This window comes from Calliphora vicina, chromosome 2, assembly GCF_958450345.1.
Source record: "Calliphora vicina chromosome 2, idCalVici1.1, whole genome shotgun sequence".
Classification (NCBI taxonomy): domain Eukaryota; kingdom Metazoa; phylum Arthropoda; class Insecta; order Diptera; family Calliphoridae; genus Calliphora; species Calliphora vicina.
In genome coordinates, this window is record NC_088781.1 from 104486397 (window position 1) to 104505401 (window position 19005).

Here is a 19005-nt window from a genome sequence, read left to right on the forward strand (position 1 = left end):
CTGTAACATATCTGTGAGCATTATTAACTTTGAATAAAAGCTTTCAGTTGACCATTGATCGTAAGTATGGTAACGCTGTTTGCTGCGACCGTATATTCGAATTCGAATATTCAGTTAAAGAACATTGTAGAAAGTACACCACAGATGGCGTATGTATTAGAAAGCTCTAGACAGTTAAAGAGCAATCTAGAGTGTTATAAATAGTGGCAGAGGTAGCAGTCGTGAGTGAGTTTATCAGAGACGCTATTCGAATAAACATCAACTGAGTGCCTTAAAGTGTGCTGTGTTTTTCAAGTGAATTCTGTATTTGTGAATTCAAGTGAATTCTGTATTCTGTGTGTCTGTATTTCTGCGAATTTATAAACGTGTATAAAAAACATTGAGTCACTATTTAATTCTGTTGTTGTACATTTTAAATAAATACAGAGTTGTTACAATTTTCAAACTACTAAACGGCTTTTATTTGCAATCAAAAGTATCCGGTTTATTTAAAGGAAATAAACAAACGTTTTGAAAAGGTTAAAACGTAGCAATATGAATCACAATTTTTAGATAATTTAAGCAATTATTATTTACGAATCTCCTTCTCCAATTCTTTAATTTTGGTAGATCCACTTAATTTTTTTTTCTAAATTGCACAAAACTTTAAACGATATGTATGGCAAATTAATCCTGTCAATATCTATTGTTGTGTGGGGGGTGTAATTTAATGAGTTTGCCAAAAATCAATTCAAGCTAATTCACCTCTCCACAGTGTACTTTCTAAGTTGACTAAAACCTCCTCTACATTTATTTCATTAAAGAGTATGTGGTAGGTATTTTGAAAAGTGGAAAATGTGATAATCATGATAAAATTGCATGCATTTAAAACATTTATTTTGTCACGTTCAGTTGTACATATTTATGTACAATGAACATTTATAAAAATGTGCGTGAATGTCGGAAACAACGTTGTTTTAATTTTAGCAACTTACATAATATTGCAATTAACCCTAGAAGGAAAGTTGGTTTAGGAAAAACAAAGGTTCAAAAGAATAAATTCTTAATTGAATTCAAATATTTCATTCTCTATAGCAGTGATGTTCAAAAATAAAAATGAAGATGTATTGGTGAGAGAGCTACCCAGCAAACATAATGTCAAACATTTAAAATAAGAACAAAATAATGAAAGTTTAGATTTAGAATTTTTGTCACATATAACCAATTTATTTAATGAATGTAATTTAAATTTTAAGGAAAAGAAAAATTATGCATTATACGGCCTAAATTCTATTTAATTTTGACTTTGTTATTTTGTGTTCAATTGCAATTGAAACGCTTGTGTTTGCTATGCTTCGTCCAAAAACAACCAACAACAATGCTTAGTAAATGTCTGAAAAAAATGACGATAGTCCGTCGCATGTGTTTTCATCGAGAGCTAAACGATGAATGAACAAAAGTTTTTAAAAGAGCGTAACAAATGTGTGTAAATTTTTCAAACAATTGTTGTATGGCGTGAACATTACTGCTCTATAGTATTAAATCCTCTTATTGTATCATTAAATTTTTCTTTAATTCAAATCCATTACAAAATTGCTAATATCAATTTATTGAATCATTAAATTTTTCTACAATTCAAATTTATTACAAATAGTTTTGAATATTTTGTATATGCACTTCTATTCAATTGTAAATGATTAAAAACAATATCAAATTTAATGAAAAACATGAAAGAGAGCTATATTCGGCTGTGCCGAATCTATACCCTTCACCAAATTATACTTCAAAATAAAAATTTTAAATATTTTTAGGTAAGACCCCTTTCACACTAGGCAATTTAGTTGCGCAAGTCTCTAGCCCAACAACAAACAGCATGTACAATTTTCTTCTCCTTAACCCGACATTACCTCTGGCATCTACAAACACAAGAGACTTGCGCAACTAAATTGCCTAGTGTGAAAGGGGTCTAAGCAAATTAAATTTTTTCCATTGTTTTTTTAATTTTTTGAAAAAAACAAAATTTCGAAATGTTTTTTAATTTAAATTTTTTTTTTTTAAATTTTAAAAATTTCTTTTTTGTTTTTTCAATTTTTCTTTTAATATTTAGCGAAAAAAAACTTTTGGTGAAAAAAAAATCGGGTTAAAAAATATGTTTTCAGATTTTGACTAATTGGTCAACTATGGTTTTATATACGTCATTGCAAAGGTCTTTGAAATATCTATCATTAGATATCCATATTGTCTATATTAATGACTTAGTAATCCAGATATAGGTCAAAAATCGAGGTTGTCCTGGTTTTTTCCTCATATCTCAGCCATTTGTGGACCGATTTTGCTGATTTTAAATAATAAAATTCTCGAAAGCATGTATGACAGAATTATTGAAGATTTGGATCCTGAAGATATCTGGGGTCTTCAGAAAATTGATTTCAACAGACAGACGGACAGACAGACAGGCAGACGGACATGGCTTAATCGACTCCTCTATCTATAAGGATCCAGAATATATATACTTTATAGAGTCGAAAATTAAAAATGTAGAAATTACAAACGGAATGGTAAACTTCTATATACCCTTCTCACGAAGGTGAAGGGTATATTAATCTACAATAAGGGGACCTGTAAGTACCATTAGAAATATAAGCACCAATTTTGCTTTTCCGTTTGAACGCCCGTCATCATTGTCAAATTTGGGACGATACCACATGAGATCCAAAAGCGGTCAATGCATCCCGCTCTTGGATTTGGGCTGGCCACCACCGGTCAATATTTCTTTGAGAACGACGTTGGCCAGGCCATCATCGTCAACGGCGAACTCTATAGGTCGTTGATTATCAACTTATTTTGAACAGAATTGGATGATATGGACAACAACGACATGGGGTTTCAACAGAACAGCGCTACATGCCACACAGCTTATGCCACATTGGACATTCAGCACGAGCGATTTGAGTGCATGATCATCTTACGTGGAGTTAATTTGAACTAGCCAACGAGATCGTTTTTGGGCTGTGCGATGTTGAATCAGTTAGTAACGTAACTCTTTTATATATACTTAAGCTACGTTTCCGCATACACCGTAATCTGCACCGAAAACGAAATTCCATACATTTGCACCGAAAAAATGTTCTGAAACGAATTTTTTTTCGGTGCAAATGTATGGAATTTCGTTTTCGGTGCCGATTACGGTGTATGCTGAAACGTAGCTTTATATGAGGAGCCGCAGAACAAAGTATACTTTTTTGAAAATTTGAAAATTTTGGGAAATTGATTGTTTCTAAAAGATTTCAACCCAAATATTATAAAAATATCAAAAAATCAATTTGTAAAAAAATTCGAAAAAGTAAATTTTGTTCTACGGCTCCTCATATAGACTTGTATGAAGCTAAAGAATTAGATTCTTGCAAATGGATTTATGGAATGATTTGCCGCCCTTTTTTAATTAAGATTTTAGCGAATTAAGCTGAAATTGAATTAATTAATTCGAAGCTCTGATGAAAACGTCATAAACTATTTTTTAATTGATATTATTTTTCGTGTGTAAGTCACTAATTACAAATTACTTAATGCAAACAAACTGCATGTTCAATTGATGACAAAATAGAATGAAAACTTTTTTTTTTTAAAAAAAAAAACTATATTCAATTTCATTGAATAAAGGTTAATTGAATAAGGTTAATACAAATTATTTCGAAATCTTTTGTAGCTCGTTAATGAAACTCAAATAATCAGTGCTGAAGTGTTTTGACTCAAACTTTTGAGTTGATTTGTATCTACATGGGGGTTACAAACTTAAAAAGGAATCACCAATGAAATCCAATGTTTTATGGCGTTTTAAAAAACAAAAATTTTGCAAAAAAAAATATATATTTCTAAAACGACTGCGCAGATTGAAAAAAATTTCAGTCTTACTTAAAGATAATTCGGTAATTTCGGTTTTTTAGTCTATTTAATTACTAAACAGTTTTTTCATTTTTATTGTCATTTTTCACATACCCGAGGTACCCCACCTTTGAGGAATTGAGGATACTATACCCCTCCTTTGGTGTTTAATACAATTTGAACACTTAAAATCTGAATATTCGTTTAGTAGTTCTCTGTAACTGTCCTAGATTACAGGGTCTCAGGAAAAAATTGCTAGGGGAAAGATTCCATGATGAACTGAGGGATATAGCTAGTTATGAACTAAGTGCCAACTTGCCTCAAAAATGCCTTCTTGGCGCTGAGGCCAACATTTTGAGAATACAAATATTATGTACTTTGTCTAATAAAAAAAAAGTAATCTATTAGGCTTTATCAGGGGAATAGGCTGACTATTTAGGACTCTGAGAATCCCAGCCTATACTTATTTCCTGTTTTTTTAGACTGAGTTTTCTTTTTATATCACTTTACTTCTTCATTTTCAAATAATTTCTTCACTTCACGTCTAGTTCACACCTAATTCTATTTCTAAAGGGTATCACAATGGATTCTACGGATCTCCGAGTGGAAATGTATTTCTTATAGTACACACCACTTTAAATCTATCTATCCAGATCTCCCCAATACATTCAAATCTGTTCCCCGGGATTTTTTTCCTATTCAAATTCAATGTTAAAAAGTATACTTTGGTTAAAAATAAGAAAAGGGAAAAAATTCCCACATAATTGGGCTATATACTTATGTATTTGTCTGAAAATCTAGTCGGAGTAACGACTACACTATAAACAAAAATAGTTCCAAAAACATTACTCGTTTTTATGTTATCCTCCCTTTTATTTTTACTAAGAAATCTGTCAGCATAATTATGAATAAAAAATTCCGCGGGAGTTTGTTCCCCGGGAATTTTTTCCCATTGAATTTGAATAGGAAAAATGGGAAAAGGGAAAAAACTTCCGGGGAATTTTTATTCATAATTGGGCTGTGTAAATAACCCAAAATTATAAGAAAAAACCAATAAATTCCAAGAAAAATTTAGTATGTTTAATATCAATAAATATATGACAAATTTATTAAAATTAAAAGAATTAGTACAAAGTAAAATAATTAAGATGATAATAATAATATAAACTCCAAGCCATATTTTAAAAATTAACACTGCCAACAACCTAAATCCCATTACGATCTTCGGGCCGTGTTTCACTGTAAAACCCTAAATTCATGGTTGGCACCATGTTGCTGTAGAAGGAGATGTCAGAAGCCGATGGACGTTGAGGAGCCAGCGGAACCACTGGCGGTAGTGGAGGAGGTTGTGGTTGCTGCAATGATTGTGACACCGTATGATGATGGATTTGTGTTAATTCCAAGGGCGAAAGTGGTACGCCAGCAGCATTTAGCACTGCTTGATGGGCAGACAATGCGGCATTTTGTTGTAGTTCATGCATTTTCAAATGCATTTCCAATTCTTCGCGTTTGTGGAATGTTATGCGACATATTTCGCAAGGGTACTGGGGACCATGATGCTCCAGTTCGTGACGGGCCAGCTTCTCTCGACGACTGAAGCCAACACCACATTGTTTGCATGTGAAGAGCGTATCTAAATGCAAAGCCTGATGGCGTTGGAGATCACGTTGTCGGGTAAAAGATTTGCTGCATATGTCACAGGTATGTATACGACCATGAGAGGATTTTTTATTATTCTGAAATGCTGGTTTAGTTTGTGGAAACTGATTAGCGGCAAACAATGATCGCTGTATATCTTCCGTTGTTCTGGCTTGATTAATATCTGCATTGGCGTATGGATTAATGGGCAATACCATATTTTCCATATTTTCCACCGACTGTGGCAATACAGCCAAATTTTGTTGCCCCGGTTGTTTAGCTTGATTTAGTAGAAATTCGGATTCTTTGCGATAATGAGCCTGTTCATGCATTTGTAACTTATCCTTTCGCGCAAATGTTGCCGTACATCTAGAACATTTGAAAGTTCTAGTTTCGGAATGAGTGCGTCCATGTCGCAAAAGTTCCGTGGCAGTGGAAAATGATCGCGGACACTGTTTACAGACATAAGGCTTAATACTGCTGTGTATACGCATGTGTTTGGTAAGATTCGTGTTGCGTGAGAAACTTTTCGCACAAATGGGACAGGCAAATGGCCTAACACCTGTGTGGACTATAGAGTGTTTCTTAAGATCAGAACGTCTACAGAAACCCTTGTTGCATATGGCACAGACATACGGCCGTTCGGGATCATGGATCTCCTTAATGTGACCAATCAAGGCTTGGCGACTGGTGCAACGCATGGGACAGAAATTACACAGGAATGGCGCTTTAGGGTCATGACGTGATTCATGATCTGTACAATCGTTTTGTGTGGTAAATGACATATCGCAGTATTGACAGGAGTAGGTGTTCTTAATGGAAAACTCCAAATTCATATGCTCCATTAGCATGTTGGCGGGCGGCATTTCTTTGGGAACATTTAAATCATTATTAACCATTGGCTCAGCTGCTGTTGCATTAACAACTGCAGATTTCTTCTTCGCCGCGCCCTTTGTAACTTTTGTGTTAACATTTGTTGGGGGTAAATTCGGTTCATTTGCTTTTACCGGCAAAACCACATCTTCGGGTTCTGAATCCGATTCCATAGAAAAGTCATCCTCAGAACTTTCAAAATCTTGTTCTGGATTGACCTCTTCAATTTCACAATCATCATCGGGCACAAACACTCCAGGATTACCATTTAAGCCAGGTCTTCTTTCTTCATTTTCTAACAAAAATGCATTTGTTTGTAACAGCTTCAAACGTTTTTGCAACAGTTCCTCGCACTGTTGAACTAAACTGCGGAAGCTATTAAAAGCCTGCACCATATCCCAGCATCGATGACAAATAATGTGTGGCAGATTTGTGCATGATTTGTCATACTGAAAAACAAACTTAAAATAACTAGAACAATTGTCCAAAAACACCACAAACTTACCTTTATATTAAACAATTCATATAGAAGCTCTTCCACAGCCTTAATTTTATCACCCTTTTCATCGACACCTGGTTCTTCATAAATGTCCACAATCTTATCGGCGTCAGCTTCATTTTCTTGCTGTAAACAAAGACGACACAATTGTTGTTTTGTCTCCTTGTTAGATAATTCCTGTGATGTTTGTTCTGCTAAATTTGGTGGGGGCTTTGTAGTCTCCACACTATCTAAATCCACCATATTTTATTTTAAAATATAATTACGTTTAAATGTTGAATTTACTTTCATAAATTCCAATATTTTTCTTTTATAAATTCTGTGAAATGTGTTTGGCATATTTTTTTCCACACAGTTGTGAAATTGCGTACGATTTGTTGACAGTTTTAACAGAGTTGTAGTTTATGGTACTATAATGGCGTTGCCAATTTAACGAGGGTTGTTGAGATATAAATATTTACTTTATTTACAAAATTTCAAAAAATGGCCCATAATCATGGTCAGAAATAAATCATATTTTAAGAGAAAAAAAGTCGTCTTTACTTAAGAGTGGACTTTAGGTCTACCATAGACAAGATAAAATATACTTTTGACGTTAAAGTCGACTGTAAATATAAAACCAGCTGAAGCTGTTTTTAACTCATTTAACAACAGCATCAGTTTTTCTTCACCAAGTAAAAAAGTTCGACACAAAGTCAAAAATGTTTATGTTACAAGATATTGGCAGAGATTTTGCAATTATTGAACAGTTATCAATAAAATTAGAACCAAAATATCCTAATTATGATATTAATCTTATTTTTTCCCATTTTTCCACCATAATTTAGATTTCGCTGTTACTTTAATTGTTTACCTTTTTTGTTTTTTTTTTTAATTTCTATGTCAGCTGTTCAGTGGTGCCACTTGTCTATATTTTTTTGGTATATTGTATGAAAACATTTTGTACATGGCGTAATGATTGTCATATTTTTCAAAAAAGTATTCCATGAATTTTTTAATTTTTGAAAAGTAGACAAAATCCTCTATCCATTGATGTATTTATTGTACGTCTACCTTATGTTTTTACGTGGCAAATTAGTTAGGGAAAACTTAACAACTCGTTGAGAATTAACCTAGCACTGTTATTTACATTCATAAAAATCTTGTTATGTAGGCAACATACTTTTTTATGATTTTCTGTTAGGTAAATTATCTGCGAGTTGTTAAGTTTTCCGTAATTAATTTGCCACATAAAAAACATAAGGTATACATGTTATATATCAAAGGATAGAGGATTTTGTCTACTTTTCAAAAATGTATATAACTTTTGACAATTAAAAAATTCATGGAATACTTTTTTGAAAAATATGACAAAAAATGCCTTTTATTGAGTTTTTGCATAGATACTAGGGTATTCAATTAATCGGGTTTGTGGATTAATCGGTTAATCGAGCAAATAATTAATCGGGGTTTAGATTTAATCGGTTAATAATCGGTTAATATTAAATTATTCGATTAACCGAATAATTTCTATTTTAATTTTAAATTGAAAAGAAAAACACGAATTTTGTATACTTATGTATATAAGCATTTTGTTACTAAAAAGAACAAGAACATAATAATTCAACAAAATAATAAATAAAAATATACACATGTGTGTTATTTTTTTAGATTTTAAGGAGATCTTCTGAAATAATCTTTTAAAAAAAGAATGCAATTTAAATGCTTCAATTTTAAACGATTTTTTTTAGTTTTAATTAAACTTGACTTGAAAAAACTATCTCACTGATTGTAGATTTGGAAAAATCGAAAATAAGGCACAATAAAAAGTATCCAATTTCTCAGTTCTCACTGATTGTAGATTTGGAAAAATCGAAAATAAGGCACAATAAAAAGTATCCAATTTCTCAGTTCTTTTTTTAGTTTTTTCTAAGCATATTTTTCTGAATACTTTAATAGTATCGTTAAGTTCTGATTAAAGACTCGTTTCAGTAATGTCTTTAGTTTCGTCTATTACTCATATTCAACTCATTATCACAAAGTTCATCATAGAATATTCTAGAAAAAATGTCATTTCCAAATTCCTTAGTTTCAGTTTCCGTACTATACTTCAAATAACTATTGCTAGAAGGGAATGTTCACGAGTTAAGAAATTAAATTTTAAAAAATAATTCTGTATAAAGTGCAAAAAAGAGACATTTCGGTTAATCAGTTAATCGACACAAATTAATCGGTTTATTCGTTATTTGAAAATCGTCAATTTTAAATTATTGGAACAGTTAACCGACAAAAATTAATCGGTTAACCGATTAACGGTTAATCGATTGAATACCCTAATAGATACTAATTTTTCAAATTGAAATAAAATTTTTATTTATGAATATTTTTCGATGAAATTTCACGGTTATGTATGTAGACTTTTCTATATAAAATGGAAAAACAAAAACAAATTTTGAAATTTGTAATCAAGTATTCCGCAATTTGGTTTTTTGCCTATACTATCCATACAAGGGCCGGGGTTATCGGAACTCTTTACAAAATAATTAAGAACATATTGGGCCATCTAAAATAGGTTACTATATTTTGATATCGACTATGCGATTTGAGAATTTTTGCCCTAAAGCTGAATTTTACATAAAAAATTGGCGTTTTTTGAATGGACCTGGTCCCCTCGGTATCAAAAATTATAAATTTTTTTTCATTTAAAATATTTGATGTAAAGTTAGCTTTTCAACAGTAAAAATTCATTATACATCCTCTTAGAAATTTTTTAGTTAACTTAAAAAGAATAAAAAAAAATAGCGAAAAATCGCTTTTTTAATTTTTTTAAATTCAAATGCATGTAACTTTGGACCCAGTCATGATTTTTAAACAATTCTTTCTTTATTTGATATATACATCTATTGTGAAAATCGGGAATATCGCCGTCATCAAAAAACTGGAGTAGGGTGGGTAAAAATGTTGAAAATTTAATTTTCAAATGCGAATATCTCCTAAGCTATAAGAGATAATTAATAGCTACGAAGAGGTTTTATGTAGTGCGTCCAAATTGAAAACATATCACTGTGTGGTGCCACACATAGCGTTAGATTTTAAAGAACACAAATAAATACTCCTCACGTCCTATAGAACCAAATTTAACCAAATATCTATGTAAAAGGTCCTAAGTAACCTTTTACATAGATTTTTTCTAAATGCTCTTCATATTTCAAAACAATCAGTTTAGCTGTTTAGATAGATTTACAGAACACCTCTATTGCAATTTCAAGTCACAATCGCAAATGTTATCCGAGAAAGTCTAGCTAAAAATCGAAAATTTAAGCTTAAATATTTTTTAATGTATAACCCCCAGTAACACGAAGTATGGTTATGTATTAACTAATGGTTAAACTGACAGTTTTCATACAAAAATATTTTTAACCGACAGTATAACTATTAGTTAGGCCAGAACCAGGCTTTGTGTTAATGGGGGTTAGAGATAAATTATATGTCGATTATGGATGGCAACAGAACTTAAGTTACGTTATCAGAAGCCAACCACAAATTTCTGGTTGCGAATTTGATCAGTTGCCATCTGTAATACAGTTTACAAGTTACGAGCTCTACAAAGCTTTGCAAACTAATGATGGTCAACGTTGACATCTGATGGTCAACGTTGTATCTCTTGCAATCGATAGATTTATTACTTTTCTTTTGATCGACCCCACTGTCCCACATTTGAACGGGATGATCAAGGTCTTTGGAACCAGCATATGCTACGAGACTATATAGTTGGTGTGTTGTGAGGGAGGGAGACAAATAAAAATAGTTGTAAAAACAGAAACGACATAATTTTTTATATTTTGTTTAAATTTTAATGTTACTTTTAGTGTTTTCTTTTTTAATAGATATCTGACGTGACGCTACACATTTTGGAAAATTTATATAAAATTTTAACTATTTCTTTAATAACAGAGTTTTTTAAATTAGTTTATTTTATTAACCTTTTTTTAAAATACAAAATGTCAAGCAGTTGCGATCGTCAGCGTAGAGATAATGAGAATAAATGTCTGGCGTGTCGTTATCTAAAATATCGTTAAAAGATAATACAAATTTGACCGTTAATTGTTTTTTTTTGTTGCTCTTTTGCATTTATTTTATGATTAGCTGTTGTAGTAGCAAAAGTTTTGCGGTAAGAGTGTATTTGCACAAATACTCTTAGAAATATAAATTGTAATGAGAAGATGCCATTAGAAATAAAACACAACTGACCAAAACGAGATCTTGAACTTTGTAGTCCGGTATCTCGGCATCGTAACTAAGGAAAGCCTTGAACTCTTTAATTTAATTAATTTTGAATATTTATGTATCTTAAATAATACAAGAAAAAACTGTTGATTAACTTTTAATTTCTTGTCGGTGAATGCCGAATTAATTCCTTAATAAATCATTCGAATTTTCATTAATTCAAATCATTACAAAAAGGATTTAAAAATATATTTAATGATTAAATTTTAATTTACATCTATTATAAAAAGGCTTAGGTATTTTTTTTTCAATTAATTTTGTAAATGATTAAAAGTAAAACAAAACTGAAAGAAGAACAAATATTTTAATTCGGTTTGTATTAATATAATAATAACATACATGCCTGTCACACATTTTATTCGGAATGGTTTCAATTCTGTAGTTTTTATTTTAATTGATTTCGTTATAGGTTCTACAGATTCCGTGTTATTTATTAATTCCAAAAATATTTGATATTTCTGTATTTCTAATTTTAATTTGACAGCGTTTTTCATATTAAAACAAATGTGAAGGTTTTGGTCATAGAGAAAACACATAGTGCGGAAACTCTCCTGTCAAAGACCTAACTCAGTTGTCAAAAACCTAAGTGGTGCGAATGTATTAGTAAAAAAAAATATGTGAAAACAAAAACAACACTCGTATGTGTAACTTTGATGTTGTGTATACACTAGGGTATTCATTCGACTAATGATCGTTCGATTAATCGAATAATTTCTTACGAATAATTATTCGAACAATTTAAAAATGGCCATTTTCGAATAACGAATAATTCGAACAATTCTATGTAGAATAATCGAATAAAACGAATAAATGTTCATTATTTTTAAATTTGTTAAATTGCTTAAAATTTTTCATAATTTCAAATTCAAATAATTAATAATGACTCACAAAAATGGTATTGTTTCTGAAATTCGACAAATAATTAAAGACAAAGGGACTTTCGATCACAGTAGATGAGTGTTCCGATTGCTCCTTCTATAAATATATAAATATTACTGCAAGTTACAATTCTAAAAACATATCTTTCAAAATTTTTAACTTAGGTCTTGAACCAATGAAAATAAAAGGTACGGAATAAATTATTCGTTATTTAGCTGGCGAAATATTAGAAGAATCGCAATTAATAGTCAAAATATTAACTTGGATTAAAGTAGAGTTGAATGTGAGAATGTGATTTTGAAACGGTCATCGAAAGTGATATTGAGGATGACATTTATAATGATTACATTGAAATAGATGAAGGCCATGATCTTAAAATATATGTATATAAGTGATATTATTAACCGCGTACGTAAGTGTTGCACAATATTTAATAAATCGAATGATAAACACAAATATTGCAAACTAACGTTTTGTTGCAAGAAAAGCATGAAGTTCGTCTTATACATGATTTTGAACATCTTTGTATAACATGGTAATAAACTTTTTGCGTATTTGTAAATGCGTCAATCATGCACTGCCTGACTTCAAATTAGCCACGTTCACTGACAATGATATGAAACTTAATGATATGAAATTATTGTGTAATTCCCCAAGACCAGTTTATTAAGCAAAGATTCGGCAACGTTGATAGAGCTTGATGTATAATACAATTTGTTATAAATAATTTAGAAAAAGTGAATAATTAATTTACTAAAGAATTAGTTACTCAATTTAAAACCCGAATTAATGAATGACATAGAAAAGTACTTAATACGTTTATATTGTATAAAGCATATCTCCAAATCGAAAACTATTGCTAGTCAATTTTTACGTAGATTGTTCTGGAGTTAATCTGATCAGAATATTTCTGTTGAAAATTTAATGATGGACTTTGTTTTCGAATGTTTTTTAACATTATCAATACTTGATAATTGAATTGTTAACTATAACGTTATTTTTTGTTTTTCTTTAACAATAAAATATTAAAAAACCGACATCAAAACTTCATTCTTTACTTTTTTAAAAAAAATTAAATTATTCGAATAATTCGATTAATTTTAAACGTGTGATCGAATTATTCGAACAAGTTAAAATCTCTTATTCGAATTATTCGTTTTATTCGAACAAGAGAAAAATCGAATAATTCGAATACCCTAGTATACACCTGTCAGGGATTTTATAGCTGCCTGACTGTCAGTATATATACAAATATCCCTGTCAGATATCTTGTTATAACTAAGCCAGTTAGTCGCCCTTTTGATGGCCGATAATTCAGCCTGAATAATGCTACATTCGTTCGGAAGTCTGAAAGATAACCTAATATCGAGTTCCCGAATATAGACACCTACGCCAACTCGATCTCCCTTCACAGAACCGTCCGTATAGACTGAGAGACCCGTTGTGTCATGTAAGGGCCCGTTCATTGCGGAATTGAGAAATCGAAATTCCTCGCTATGAAGGGCCTAGAAATGCAGTAATCGATATTCTCCGGAAGAGTCTGAATACTACCTATTATGCTGGCGTGACCATATGGAGCGTGTTTCCACGCACCAATCGCGTTTAGCCTAAAGGCAGAAGTAAATGCCATTTTTCTTGCCATTAGATCCACAGGGATCCAGTTCAATATAGTAAAGAGCGACTTTGTTGCGGTCGTTCTTAAAGCTCCTGTTATCAGGATTGCCATTCTCCTTAAAACTCTCTCGAATAGCATACACGTCGAGCCACTGTCAAATGCCTTCCACCAGACAGAAACTCCATAAAATAGTGCCGGCTTAATGACCGTATCACATAGCCAGTTGACGAACTGGGGTCTAATACCCCACTGCGTACCTATCGCCTTCCTACAGACATACATAGCCTTCAAGGCTTTTGACGTCCATGAAAGGGTATTGGGTTTCCAGGATAGTTTACTATCCAGAATAACTCCTAAGTATTTTGCATTGTCCGATAGTGTTTTGGTATTGATTAAAAATTTTCGAAAACCAAATAATTACAATCAAATATCAATTCCACTTTGAAATGAAACCACTTATGATTTATTTCAACGATTAATGAATTCTATTTAAATAAATGCTATGATTTATAGATTTACGGCTGATATTTTTTAATTCCGAATTAAGAAATTGTTCTATACTTTCAGAAAAAGTGTATATTTATTAGGGTATTAAATCGATAAACTTTGGTCGATTAATTGTTCGAATAATTTAAAATTGACGATTCTCAAATAACAAATAAACCGATTAATTTGTGACGATTAACCGATTTTTTTGCACTTTATATAGAAATATAATTTTAAACACACAAAATTTTATTTCTTAACTCTTGAACATTCTCTTCTAGCAAGTTTTCTGAAATATAATAGAACGAAAACCGAAACTAGAATGTTCTATATGGTAATAGACTAAACAGAAGACATTACTGAAACGAGTATTTTATCAGAACTTAATGAAACTACTTATTAAAGTATTCAAAATCTAAAAAAATCCAAAAAGTACTCCAATGGATGGATGATTTTATAAGCTTAGAAGAAACTAAAAAAATTACTGAAAAATTGGATATTTTAATCATACCTTACTTTCGATTTCTCCAACATCTACAATCATTGAGAGAGTTTTTTCAAGTCAAGTTTTATTAAAAATAAAAAATCGTTTAAAAGGAAAGCATTTAAATTATATTATTTTTAAAAAAAAAAATTATTTGAGATCTTCCTGAAAACCTAAAAAAACCTGTTTTAAAATGCTTATATAAGTTTTACTTTTCAATTTAAAATTAAAATAGAAATTATTCGGTTAATCGAATAATTTAAAATTAACCGATTAAATCTAAACCCAGATTATTTGCTCGATTAACCCATTAAACAAGAAACCCAATTAATTGAATACCCTCATATTTACAGAAAAACTATTAAAATATAGTTTGTCGCCGAAGATCATTCAATAGATTCTCACAAATAAGTGCTAGTACCTTTCTAAGTATTTAAATCTATTAAAAAAGTATTATCACACTTTGTACTACATATTGCACAAAGATGCATGACTCACTGATTATATATTTTATTGTTTGTAACATGCTTAACCATACTATTCCGGTGTGTACTGGTAAATCAAACATGAATACCAACAGCCAACCTCTTTATATTATAAGAAAACATAAGTATAATAAAATACAATTAATTGAATCATCATTATTTATATCCTTTTCTAAGAAATAACCTAAGTACGAAACAATTTGCAGCAAAAAAAAAAAAAAACAATTTACTATTTTCTAGACAAATTCTTGGATTTTATTTTAGAGAAAACTTTATTACAAATGTGGGTTTCTTAAGGCGATTTTGTTTTGTTTTTTTTTATTAGCTAAAATACAATTTTTACTGAGTTATTTTTGAAAATATTTAAAAAAATAAATAAAATAAATTTGGCGCACATGATTTTTAGTTGTAAATTATTTTATATTTCTTTTATTATGTATAAAAAGGCCATATATATATAGTTTTCCATAATAAAAACAAATATTCTCAAAAAAAAAAAATTTGACAACCAATCCTTGAGTTTGATCAAAAGAGTTTCAAAAGAGTTAGGAGCAATTTTATTTCCTTTTTATCAGCAAGTTTTAAGGGTATAAAAGGCCACTTAAATTAAAATTAAACCCAATTTAAACTAATGATCATTTAAGATGATGTTTTTACTTTTCTTTGTTTGTTGGTTTTTTTTTCGTATTAATAATATATCAATATGTTTGCTGTGTAATATAGATAGTTGACTGGTAGATGAATTTTCTTTATTTTGGAAATATGGAAGAATCCGTTCTGAAGATGATAAATTTTAAAAGGATTTGAGTTGATGTCAAAGGCTGGTATTCAAATTTAGTCCCTCTGAAACCAGTTGACATCCTTTAGCCCGTAACCACAACAATTCCAATGGTTAGAGAAAAGTTAAAGTTCTTTTAAATACTATACAAAATTTTAAAAAGCAGCTAGGCCGACAGAGGTATTGAGATTTAAACATGAGATAATTTCTTTTAAAAATGGTAGTAGACGTATAATTTTTATGCTAATGTTTTACTGTTTCAATACAGAAAATAAACAAAATATTGTTAACAAGTAAAATTAGCATGTAAACAAATAAACAAACAAAAACAATAAGATTTTAACGTTTTTGGCCATACAACAACAGAAAATATTCAAAGTTTGTGTAATTTTTTAAAATTAAACTTTGTCCAGTTAAACATTTTATAATTTATTTAATTATTAAAAAAAAATACACAAATTTTTTCAATTTCTTTGCCAATAAATAAAGAAAAACTATTTAATACTCAATTTCTGCTGACTTCGACACATTTTAAATTAAATAAATTGTGTAGTTTTACACAAAAAAAAAATCAATCTTTATTTACCTTTAACTTTTCCCCCAGAACAATTGGAAATTGCATGTGTAGCTGTATGTGCTTAGCCAATTTTGGAATATGACTATTTTCTTAATCCTCTTTTGAGTTTGTTTTTTTCAGCCAAGAAACTTATCATCTTTTTTGTTTGTCTTGTATTTAGTTGTGGTAATTGTAAATAAAAAAAAATTGTCTAATAATCATCTAAATCAAATTCTTCATTATCCAATTCATCGAGCTGCATACTTTGGAAGTCGACCTTGTAACGCAATATGCCACCAATGCCACCGAAACCACGCACAAACTGACTGCCCTCTTGAGACTTGTCGGTAATGATTTCTAGAGTAGCGCCGAAGATTTTGTAGTTGTTGGCCAACCATTCGAGCAAAGGCTGTGATTCGATCAGTTCCATTTCAACGCCCGTCTCCTTGTCTGTGAAGTGTGATTTGTCTTTTTCCTGTTCGGGCGTTAAATGCAAAATGGTGGGCGCCGAGGCATTGGCATGATTCTTCAGTACATAGCGTTGTATATCCAAATTTTCCCAGCAGATCAATATATCGACAGAACCCAATTCCAAGGCGCGCAGTGTGTCATCTACACCGAAACAGTATTTGCCCGTATCCTGGGAAATCTCATCGAAGTAGCGTCCGATCAATTTCTTTTCCTGTATAAATTTCACATTTTGCAAAGATTCGGCTGACAATTCGATGGCTTGATTGAAACCGTTCTCACCGCCATACGAAACATCAATGAGTTTGATGATCTTGGATTGCAAGCGAGGATCGAACATATCGGACTGACTCAATTCAGTTTTGAAATCGGCGCTACCGGCCAAAATGAGTCCCGCAACATTGGGTTTGTCGTTTGTTATGAATAGTTGCGTTGCCACTTCGGCAACTTTACGCACGTAATTGTGACGTTTTTCCATACGCAAACGTGCGAAACGCAAAGCGGACTGACCACCACGACCATGCTTTTTTGGCAGATCGACGGTAAATTTGTGCAATACCTCGCGTGTATTGCCCTGTAGGGTACCGAACAAGGCACCATTACCGTCCATCACAATAAAGCCAAAACGATTGTCGTCAGCTAAAAGTGCCGTAAGTGCTTCGGTGTGGAACTTATTGTCGCACAAATACAATGACGTATTGATCGGTTTGAATGGCTCAAAATCAATATTAACTTTCTTTTCTTTACCTTCTTCGGTAACAATGGTACCACAATAGATGACCAAACCATTGGGAGGCACTTTGGTGTACAATTTCAATCGCTGCTGTACCGAGGTAATCGCACCCAAAACTGACAGTCGATTGACACGCGACTTGATGTTTGAGGCTGTGCCAAATTCATCGGCCAACATTTTGCTTACACGAGATATCTGATCCTTGGGTGGAATGATTAATGAAATCATACTGGTGCCATTGCCGCGTGCGATCTCCAAGCTCTTGATGAGCTTCTTGATTTTCCAAATTTCGACATTACGATCAGCTGACGTTTCTTCTCCAGACATGGTTAGCTGCTGCTTTTGTCCACTTGTCGTTTATAAAATAAAAAGAAATTTTATCAGTGTTGCCAATTGTTAAATTAAAAAAAATCATAACGATCGTAGAGCTGCCAGAATTAATTTCGCCATTAATTCCTGTGTTGTAGACGAAAATGCCCAAAAATTATGTAAACTTGCTAATAAATACAAAAATTTTGTAGTTTTTAAAGCAGACAAAATTATTTCTATGAAATAATTTAAATAATTATAAAATTTAATTATAATTTTGTAGAATTTCAGTCTGATTATAAACTCAATTTAAAGAGAATATTTTCACATCAATGATACTGACATATACTAACAAATAATTTCTTAACTAGCGAATTTCAATAAATTATGTTTACAATTTGATCACCAAGTTCAGAAAAATTGTTGGATTAAAACTAAAAATTTTTTGAATTGTTTTTTTAAATTTTAATTTTAGTTTTTAAAATATTTTTTAAAAAAATTGGTCCATTTGTGGACCAATTTTGCTGATTTTAAATAGCAAACTTCTCGAAAGCATGTCTGACAGAATTATTTGCATCCCGAAGATATCTGGGGTCTTCAGAAAATTGATTTCAACAGGCAGACGGACATGGCTTAATCGACTCAGCTATCTATAAGGTTCTGGAATTCAAGTTGAAAGCAAGTGCAATAAACGTATTACACTTTATATCAAAATAGCATTCTCCCGTAAAAAGGAAACATAAATTCAAGCCATATGTTTTTTGTTTGATAAATATTTAATTTTTTCTAATATGTTTCAAGTTTAAAACATAATTATATATGCATTCAAGTCAAATTCCAACAAAATGTTCAAGTGTTTTAACTTTTGGGGCTTTCCTGCTTATTGGGATGTGCTTGTGAGATTTAATTCTAAAAATTGTGGAAGAAAAATTGCAAAAGTTTTGCAATAAAAATAAGATTTATATTTTTTCTTCCAAGTAATTTTAATATTTTTCTTTCTTTATAGTGTTAAAAGTTTTATAACAACTCATATTATTCTCCCAAAATGTTTAAACATTCCCAAACTGGGCATGAT

General features: G+C 31.1%; 2 protein-coding genes across 2 annotated transcripts; both read right to left on the reverse strand.

The window, feature by feature from the left end:
* Positions 1-4931: 4931 nt before the first annotated feature.
* Positions 4932-7213, reverse strand: prg (piragua). The gene is made up of 2 exons (XM_065501329.1): positions 6878-7213; positions 4932-6821 (listed from the first exon to the last, which is right to left on the reverse strand). Exons 1-2 carry the CDS (start codon positions 7112-7114, stop codon positions 5067-5069), a joined length of 1992 nt encoding a protein of 663 aa, XP_065357401.1. The 5' UTR covers positions 7115-7213; the 3' UTR covers positions 4932-5066.
* An 8098-nt stretch (positions 7214-15311) lies between these two features.
* On the reverse strand, positions 15312-17998 carry LOC135949865 (eukaryotic peptide chain release factor subunit 1-like). The gene has a single exon (XM_065499312.1). The coding sequence runs from the start codon at positions 17946-17948 to the stop codon at positions 16632-16634; it is 1317 nt and encodes a 438-aa protein (XP_065355384.1). The 5' UTR covers positions 17949-17998; the 3' UTR covers positions 15312-16631.
* Positions 17999-19005: the final 1007 nt, after the last annotated feature.

Coding starts and splice junctions, on each gene's coding strand:
- prg (XM_065501329.1), bottom strand. CDS start 7,114: ATGGTGGATTTAGATAGTGTGGAGACTACAAAGCCCCCACCAAATTTA. Junction 6,822..6,877: donor ATGAATTGTTTAATATAAAG/GTAAGTTTGTGG, acceptor TTTGTTTTTCAG/TATGACAAATCATGCACAAA.
- LOC135949865 (XM_065499312.1), bottom strand. CDS start 17,948: ATGTCTGGAGAAGAAACGTCAGCTGATCGTAATGTCGAAATTTGGAAA.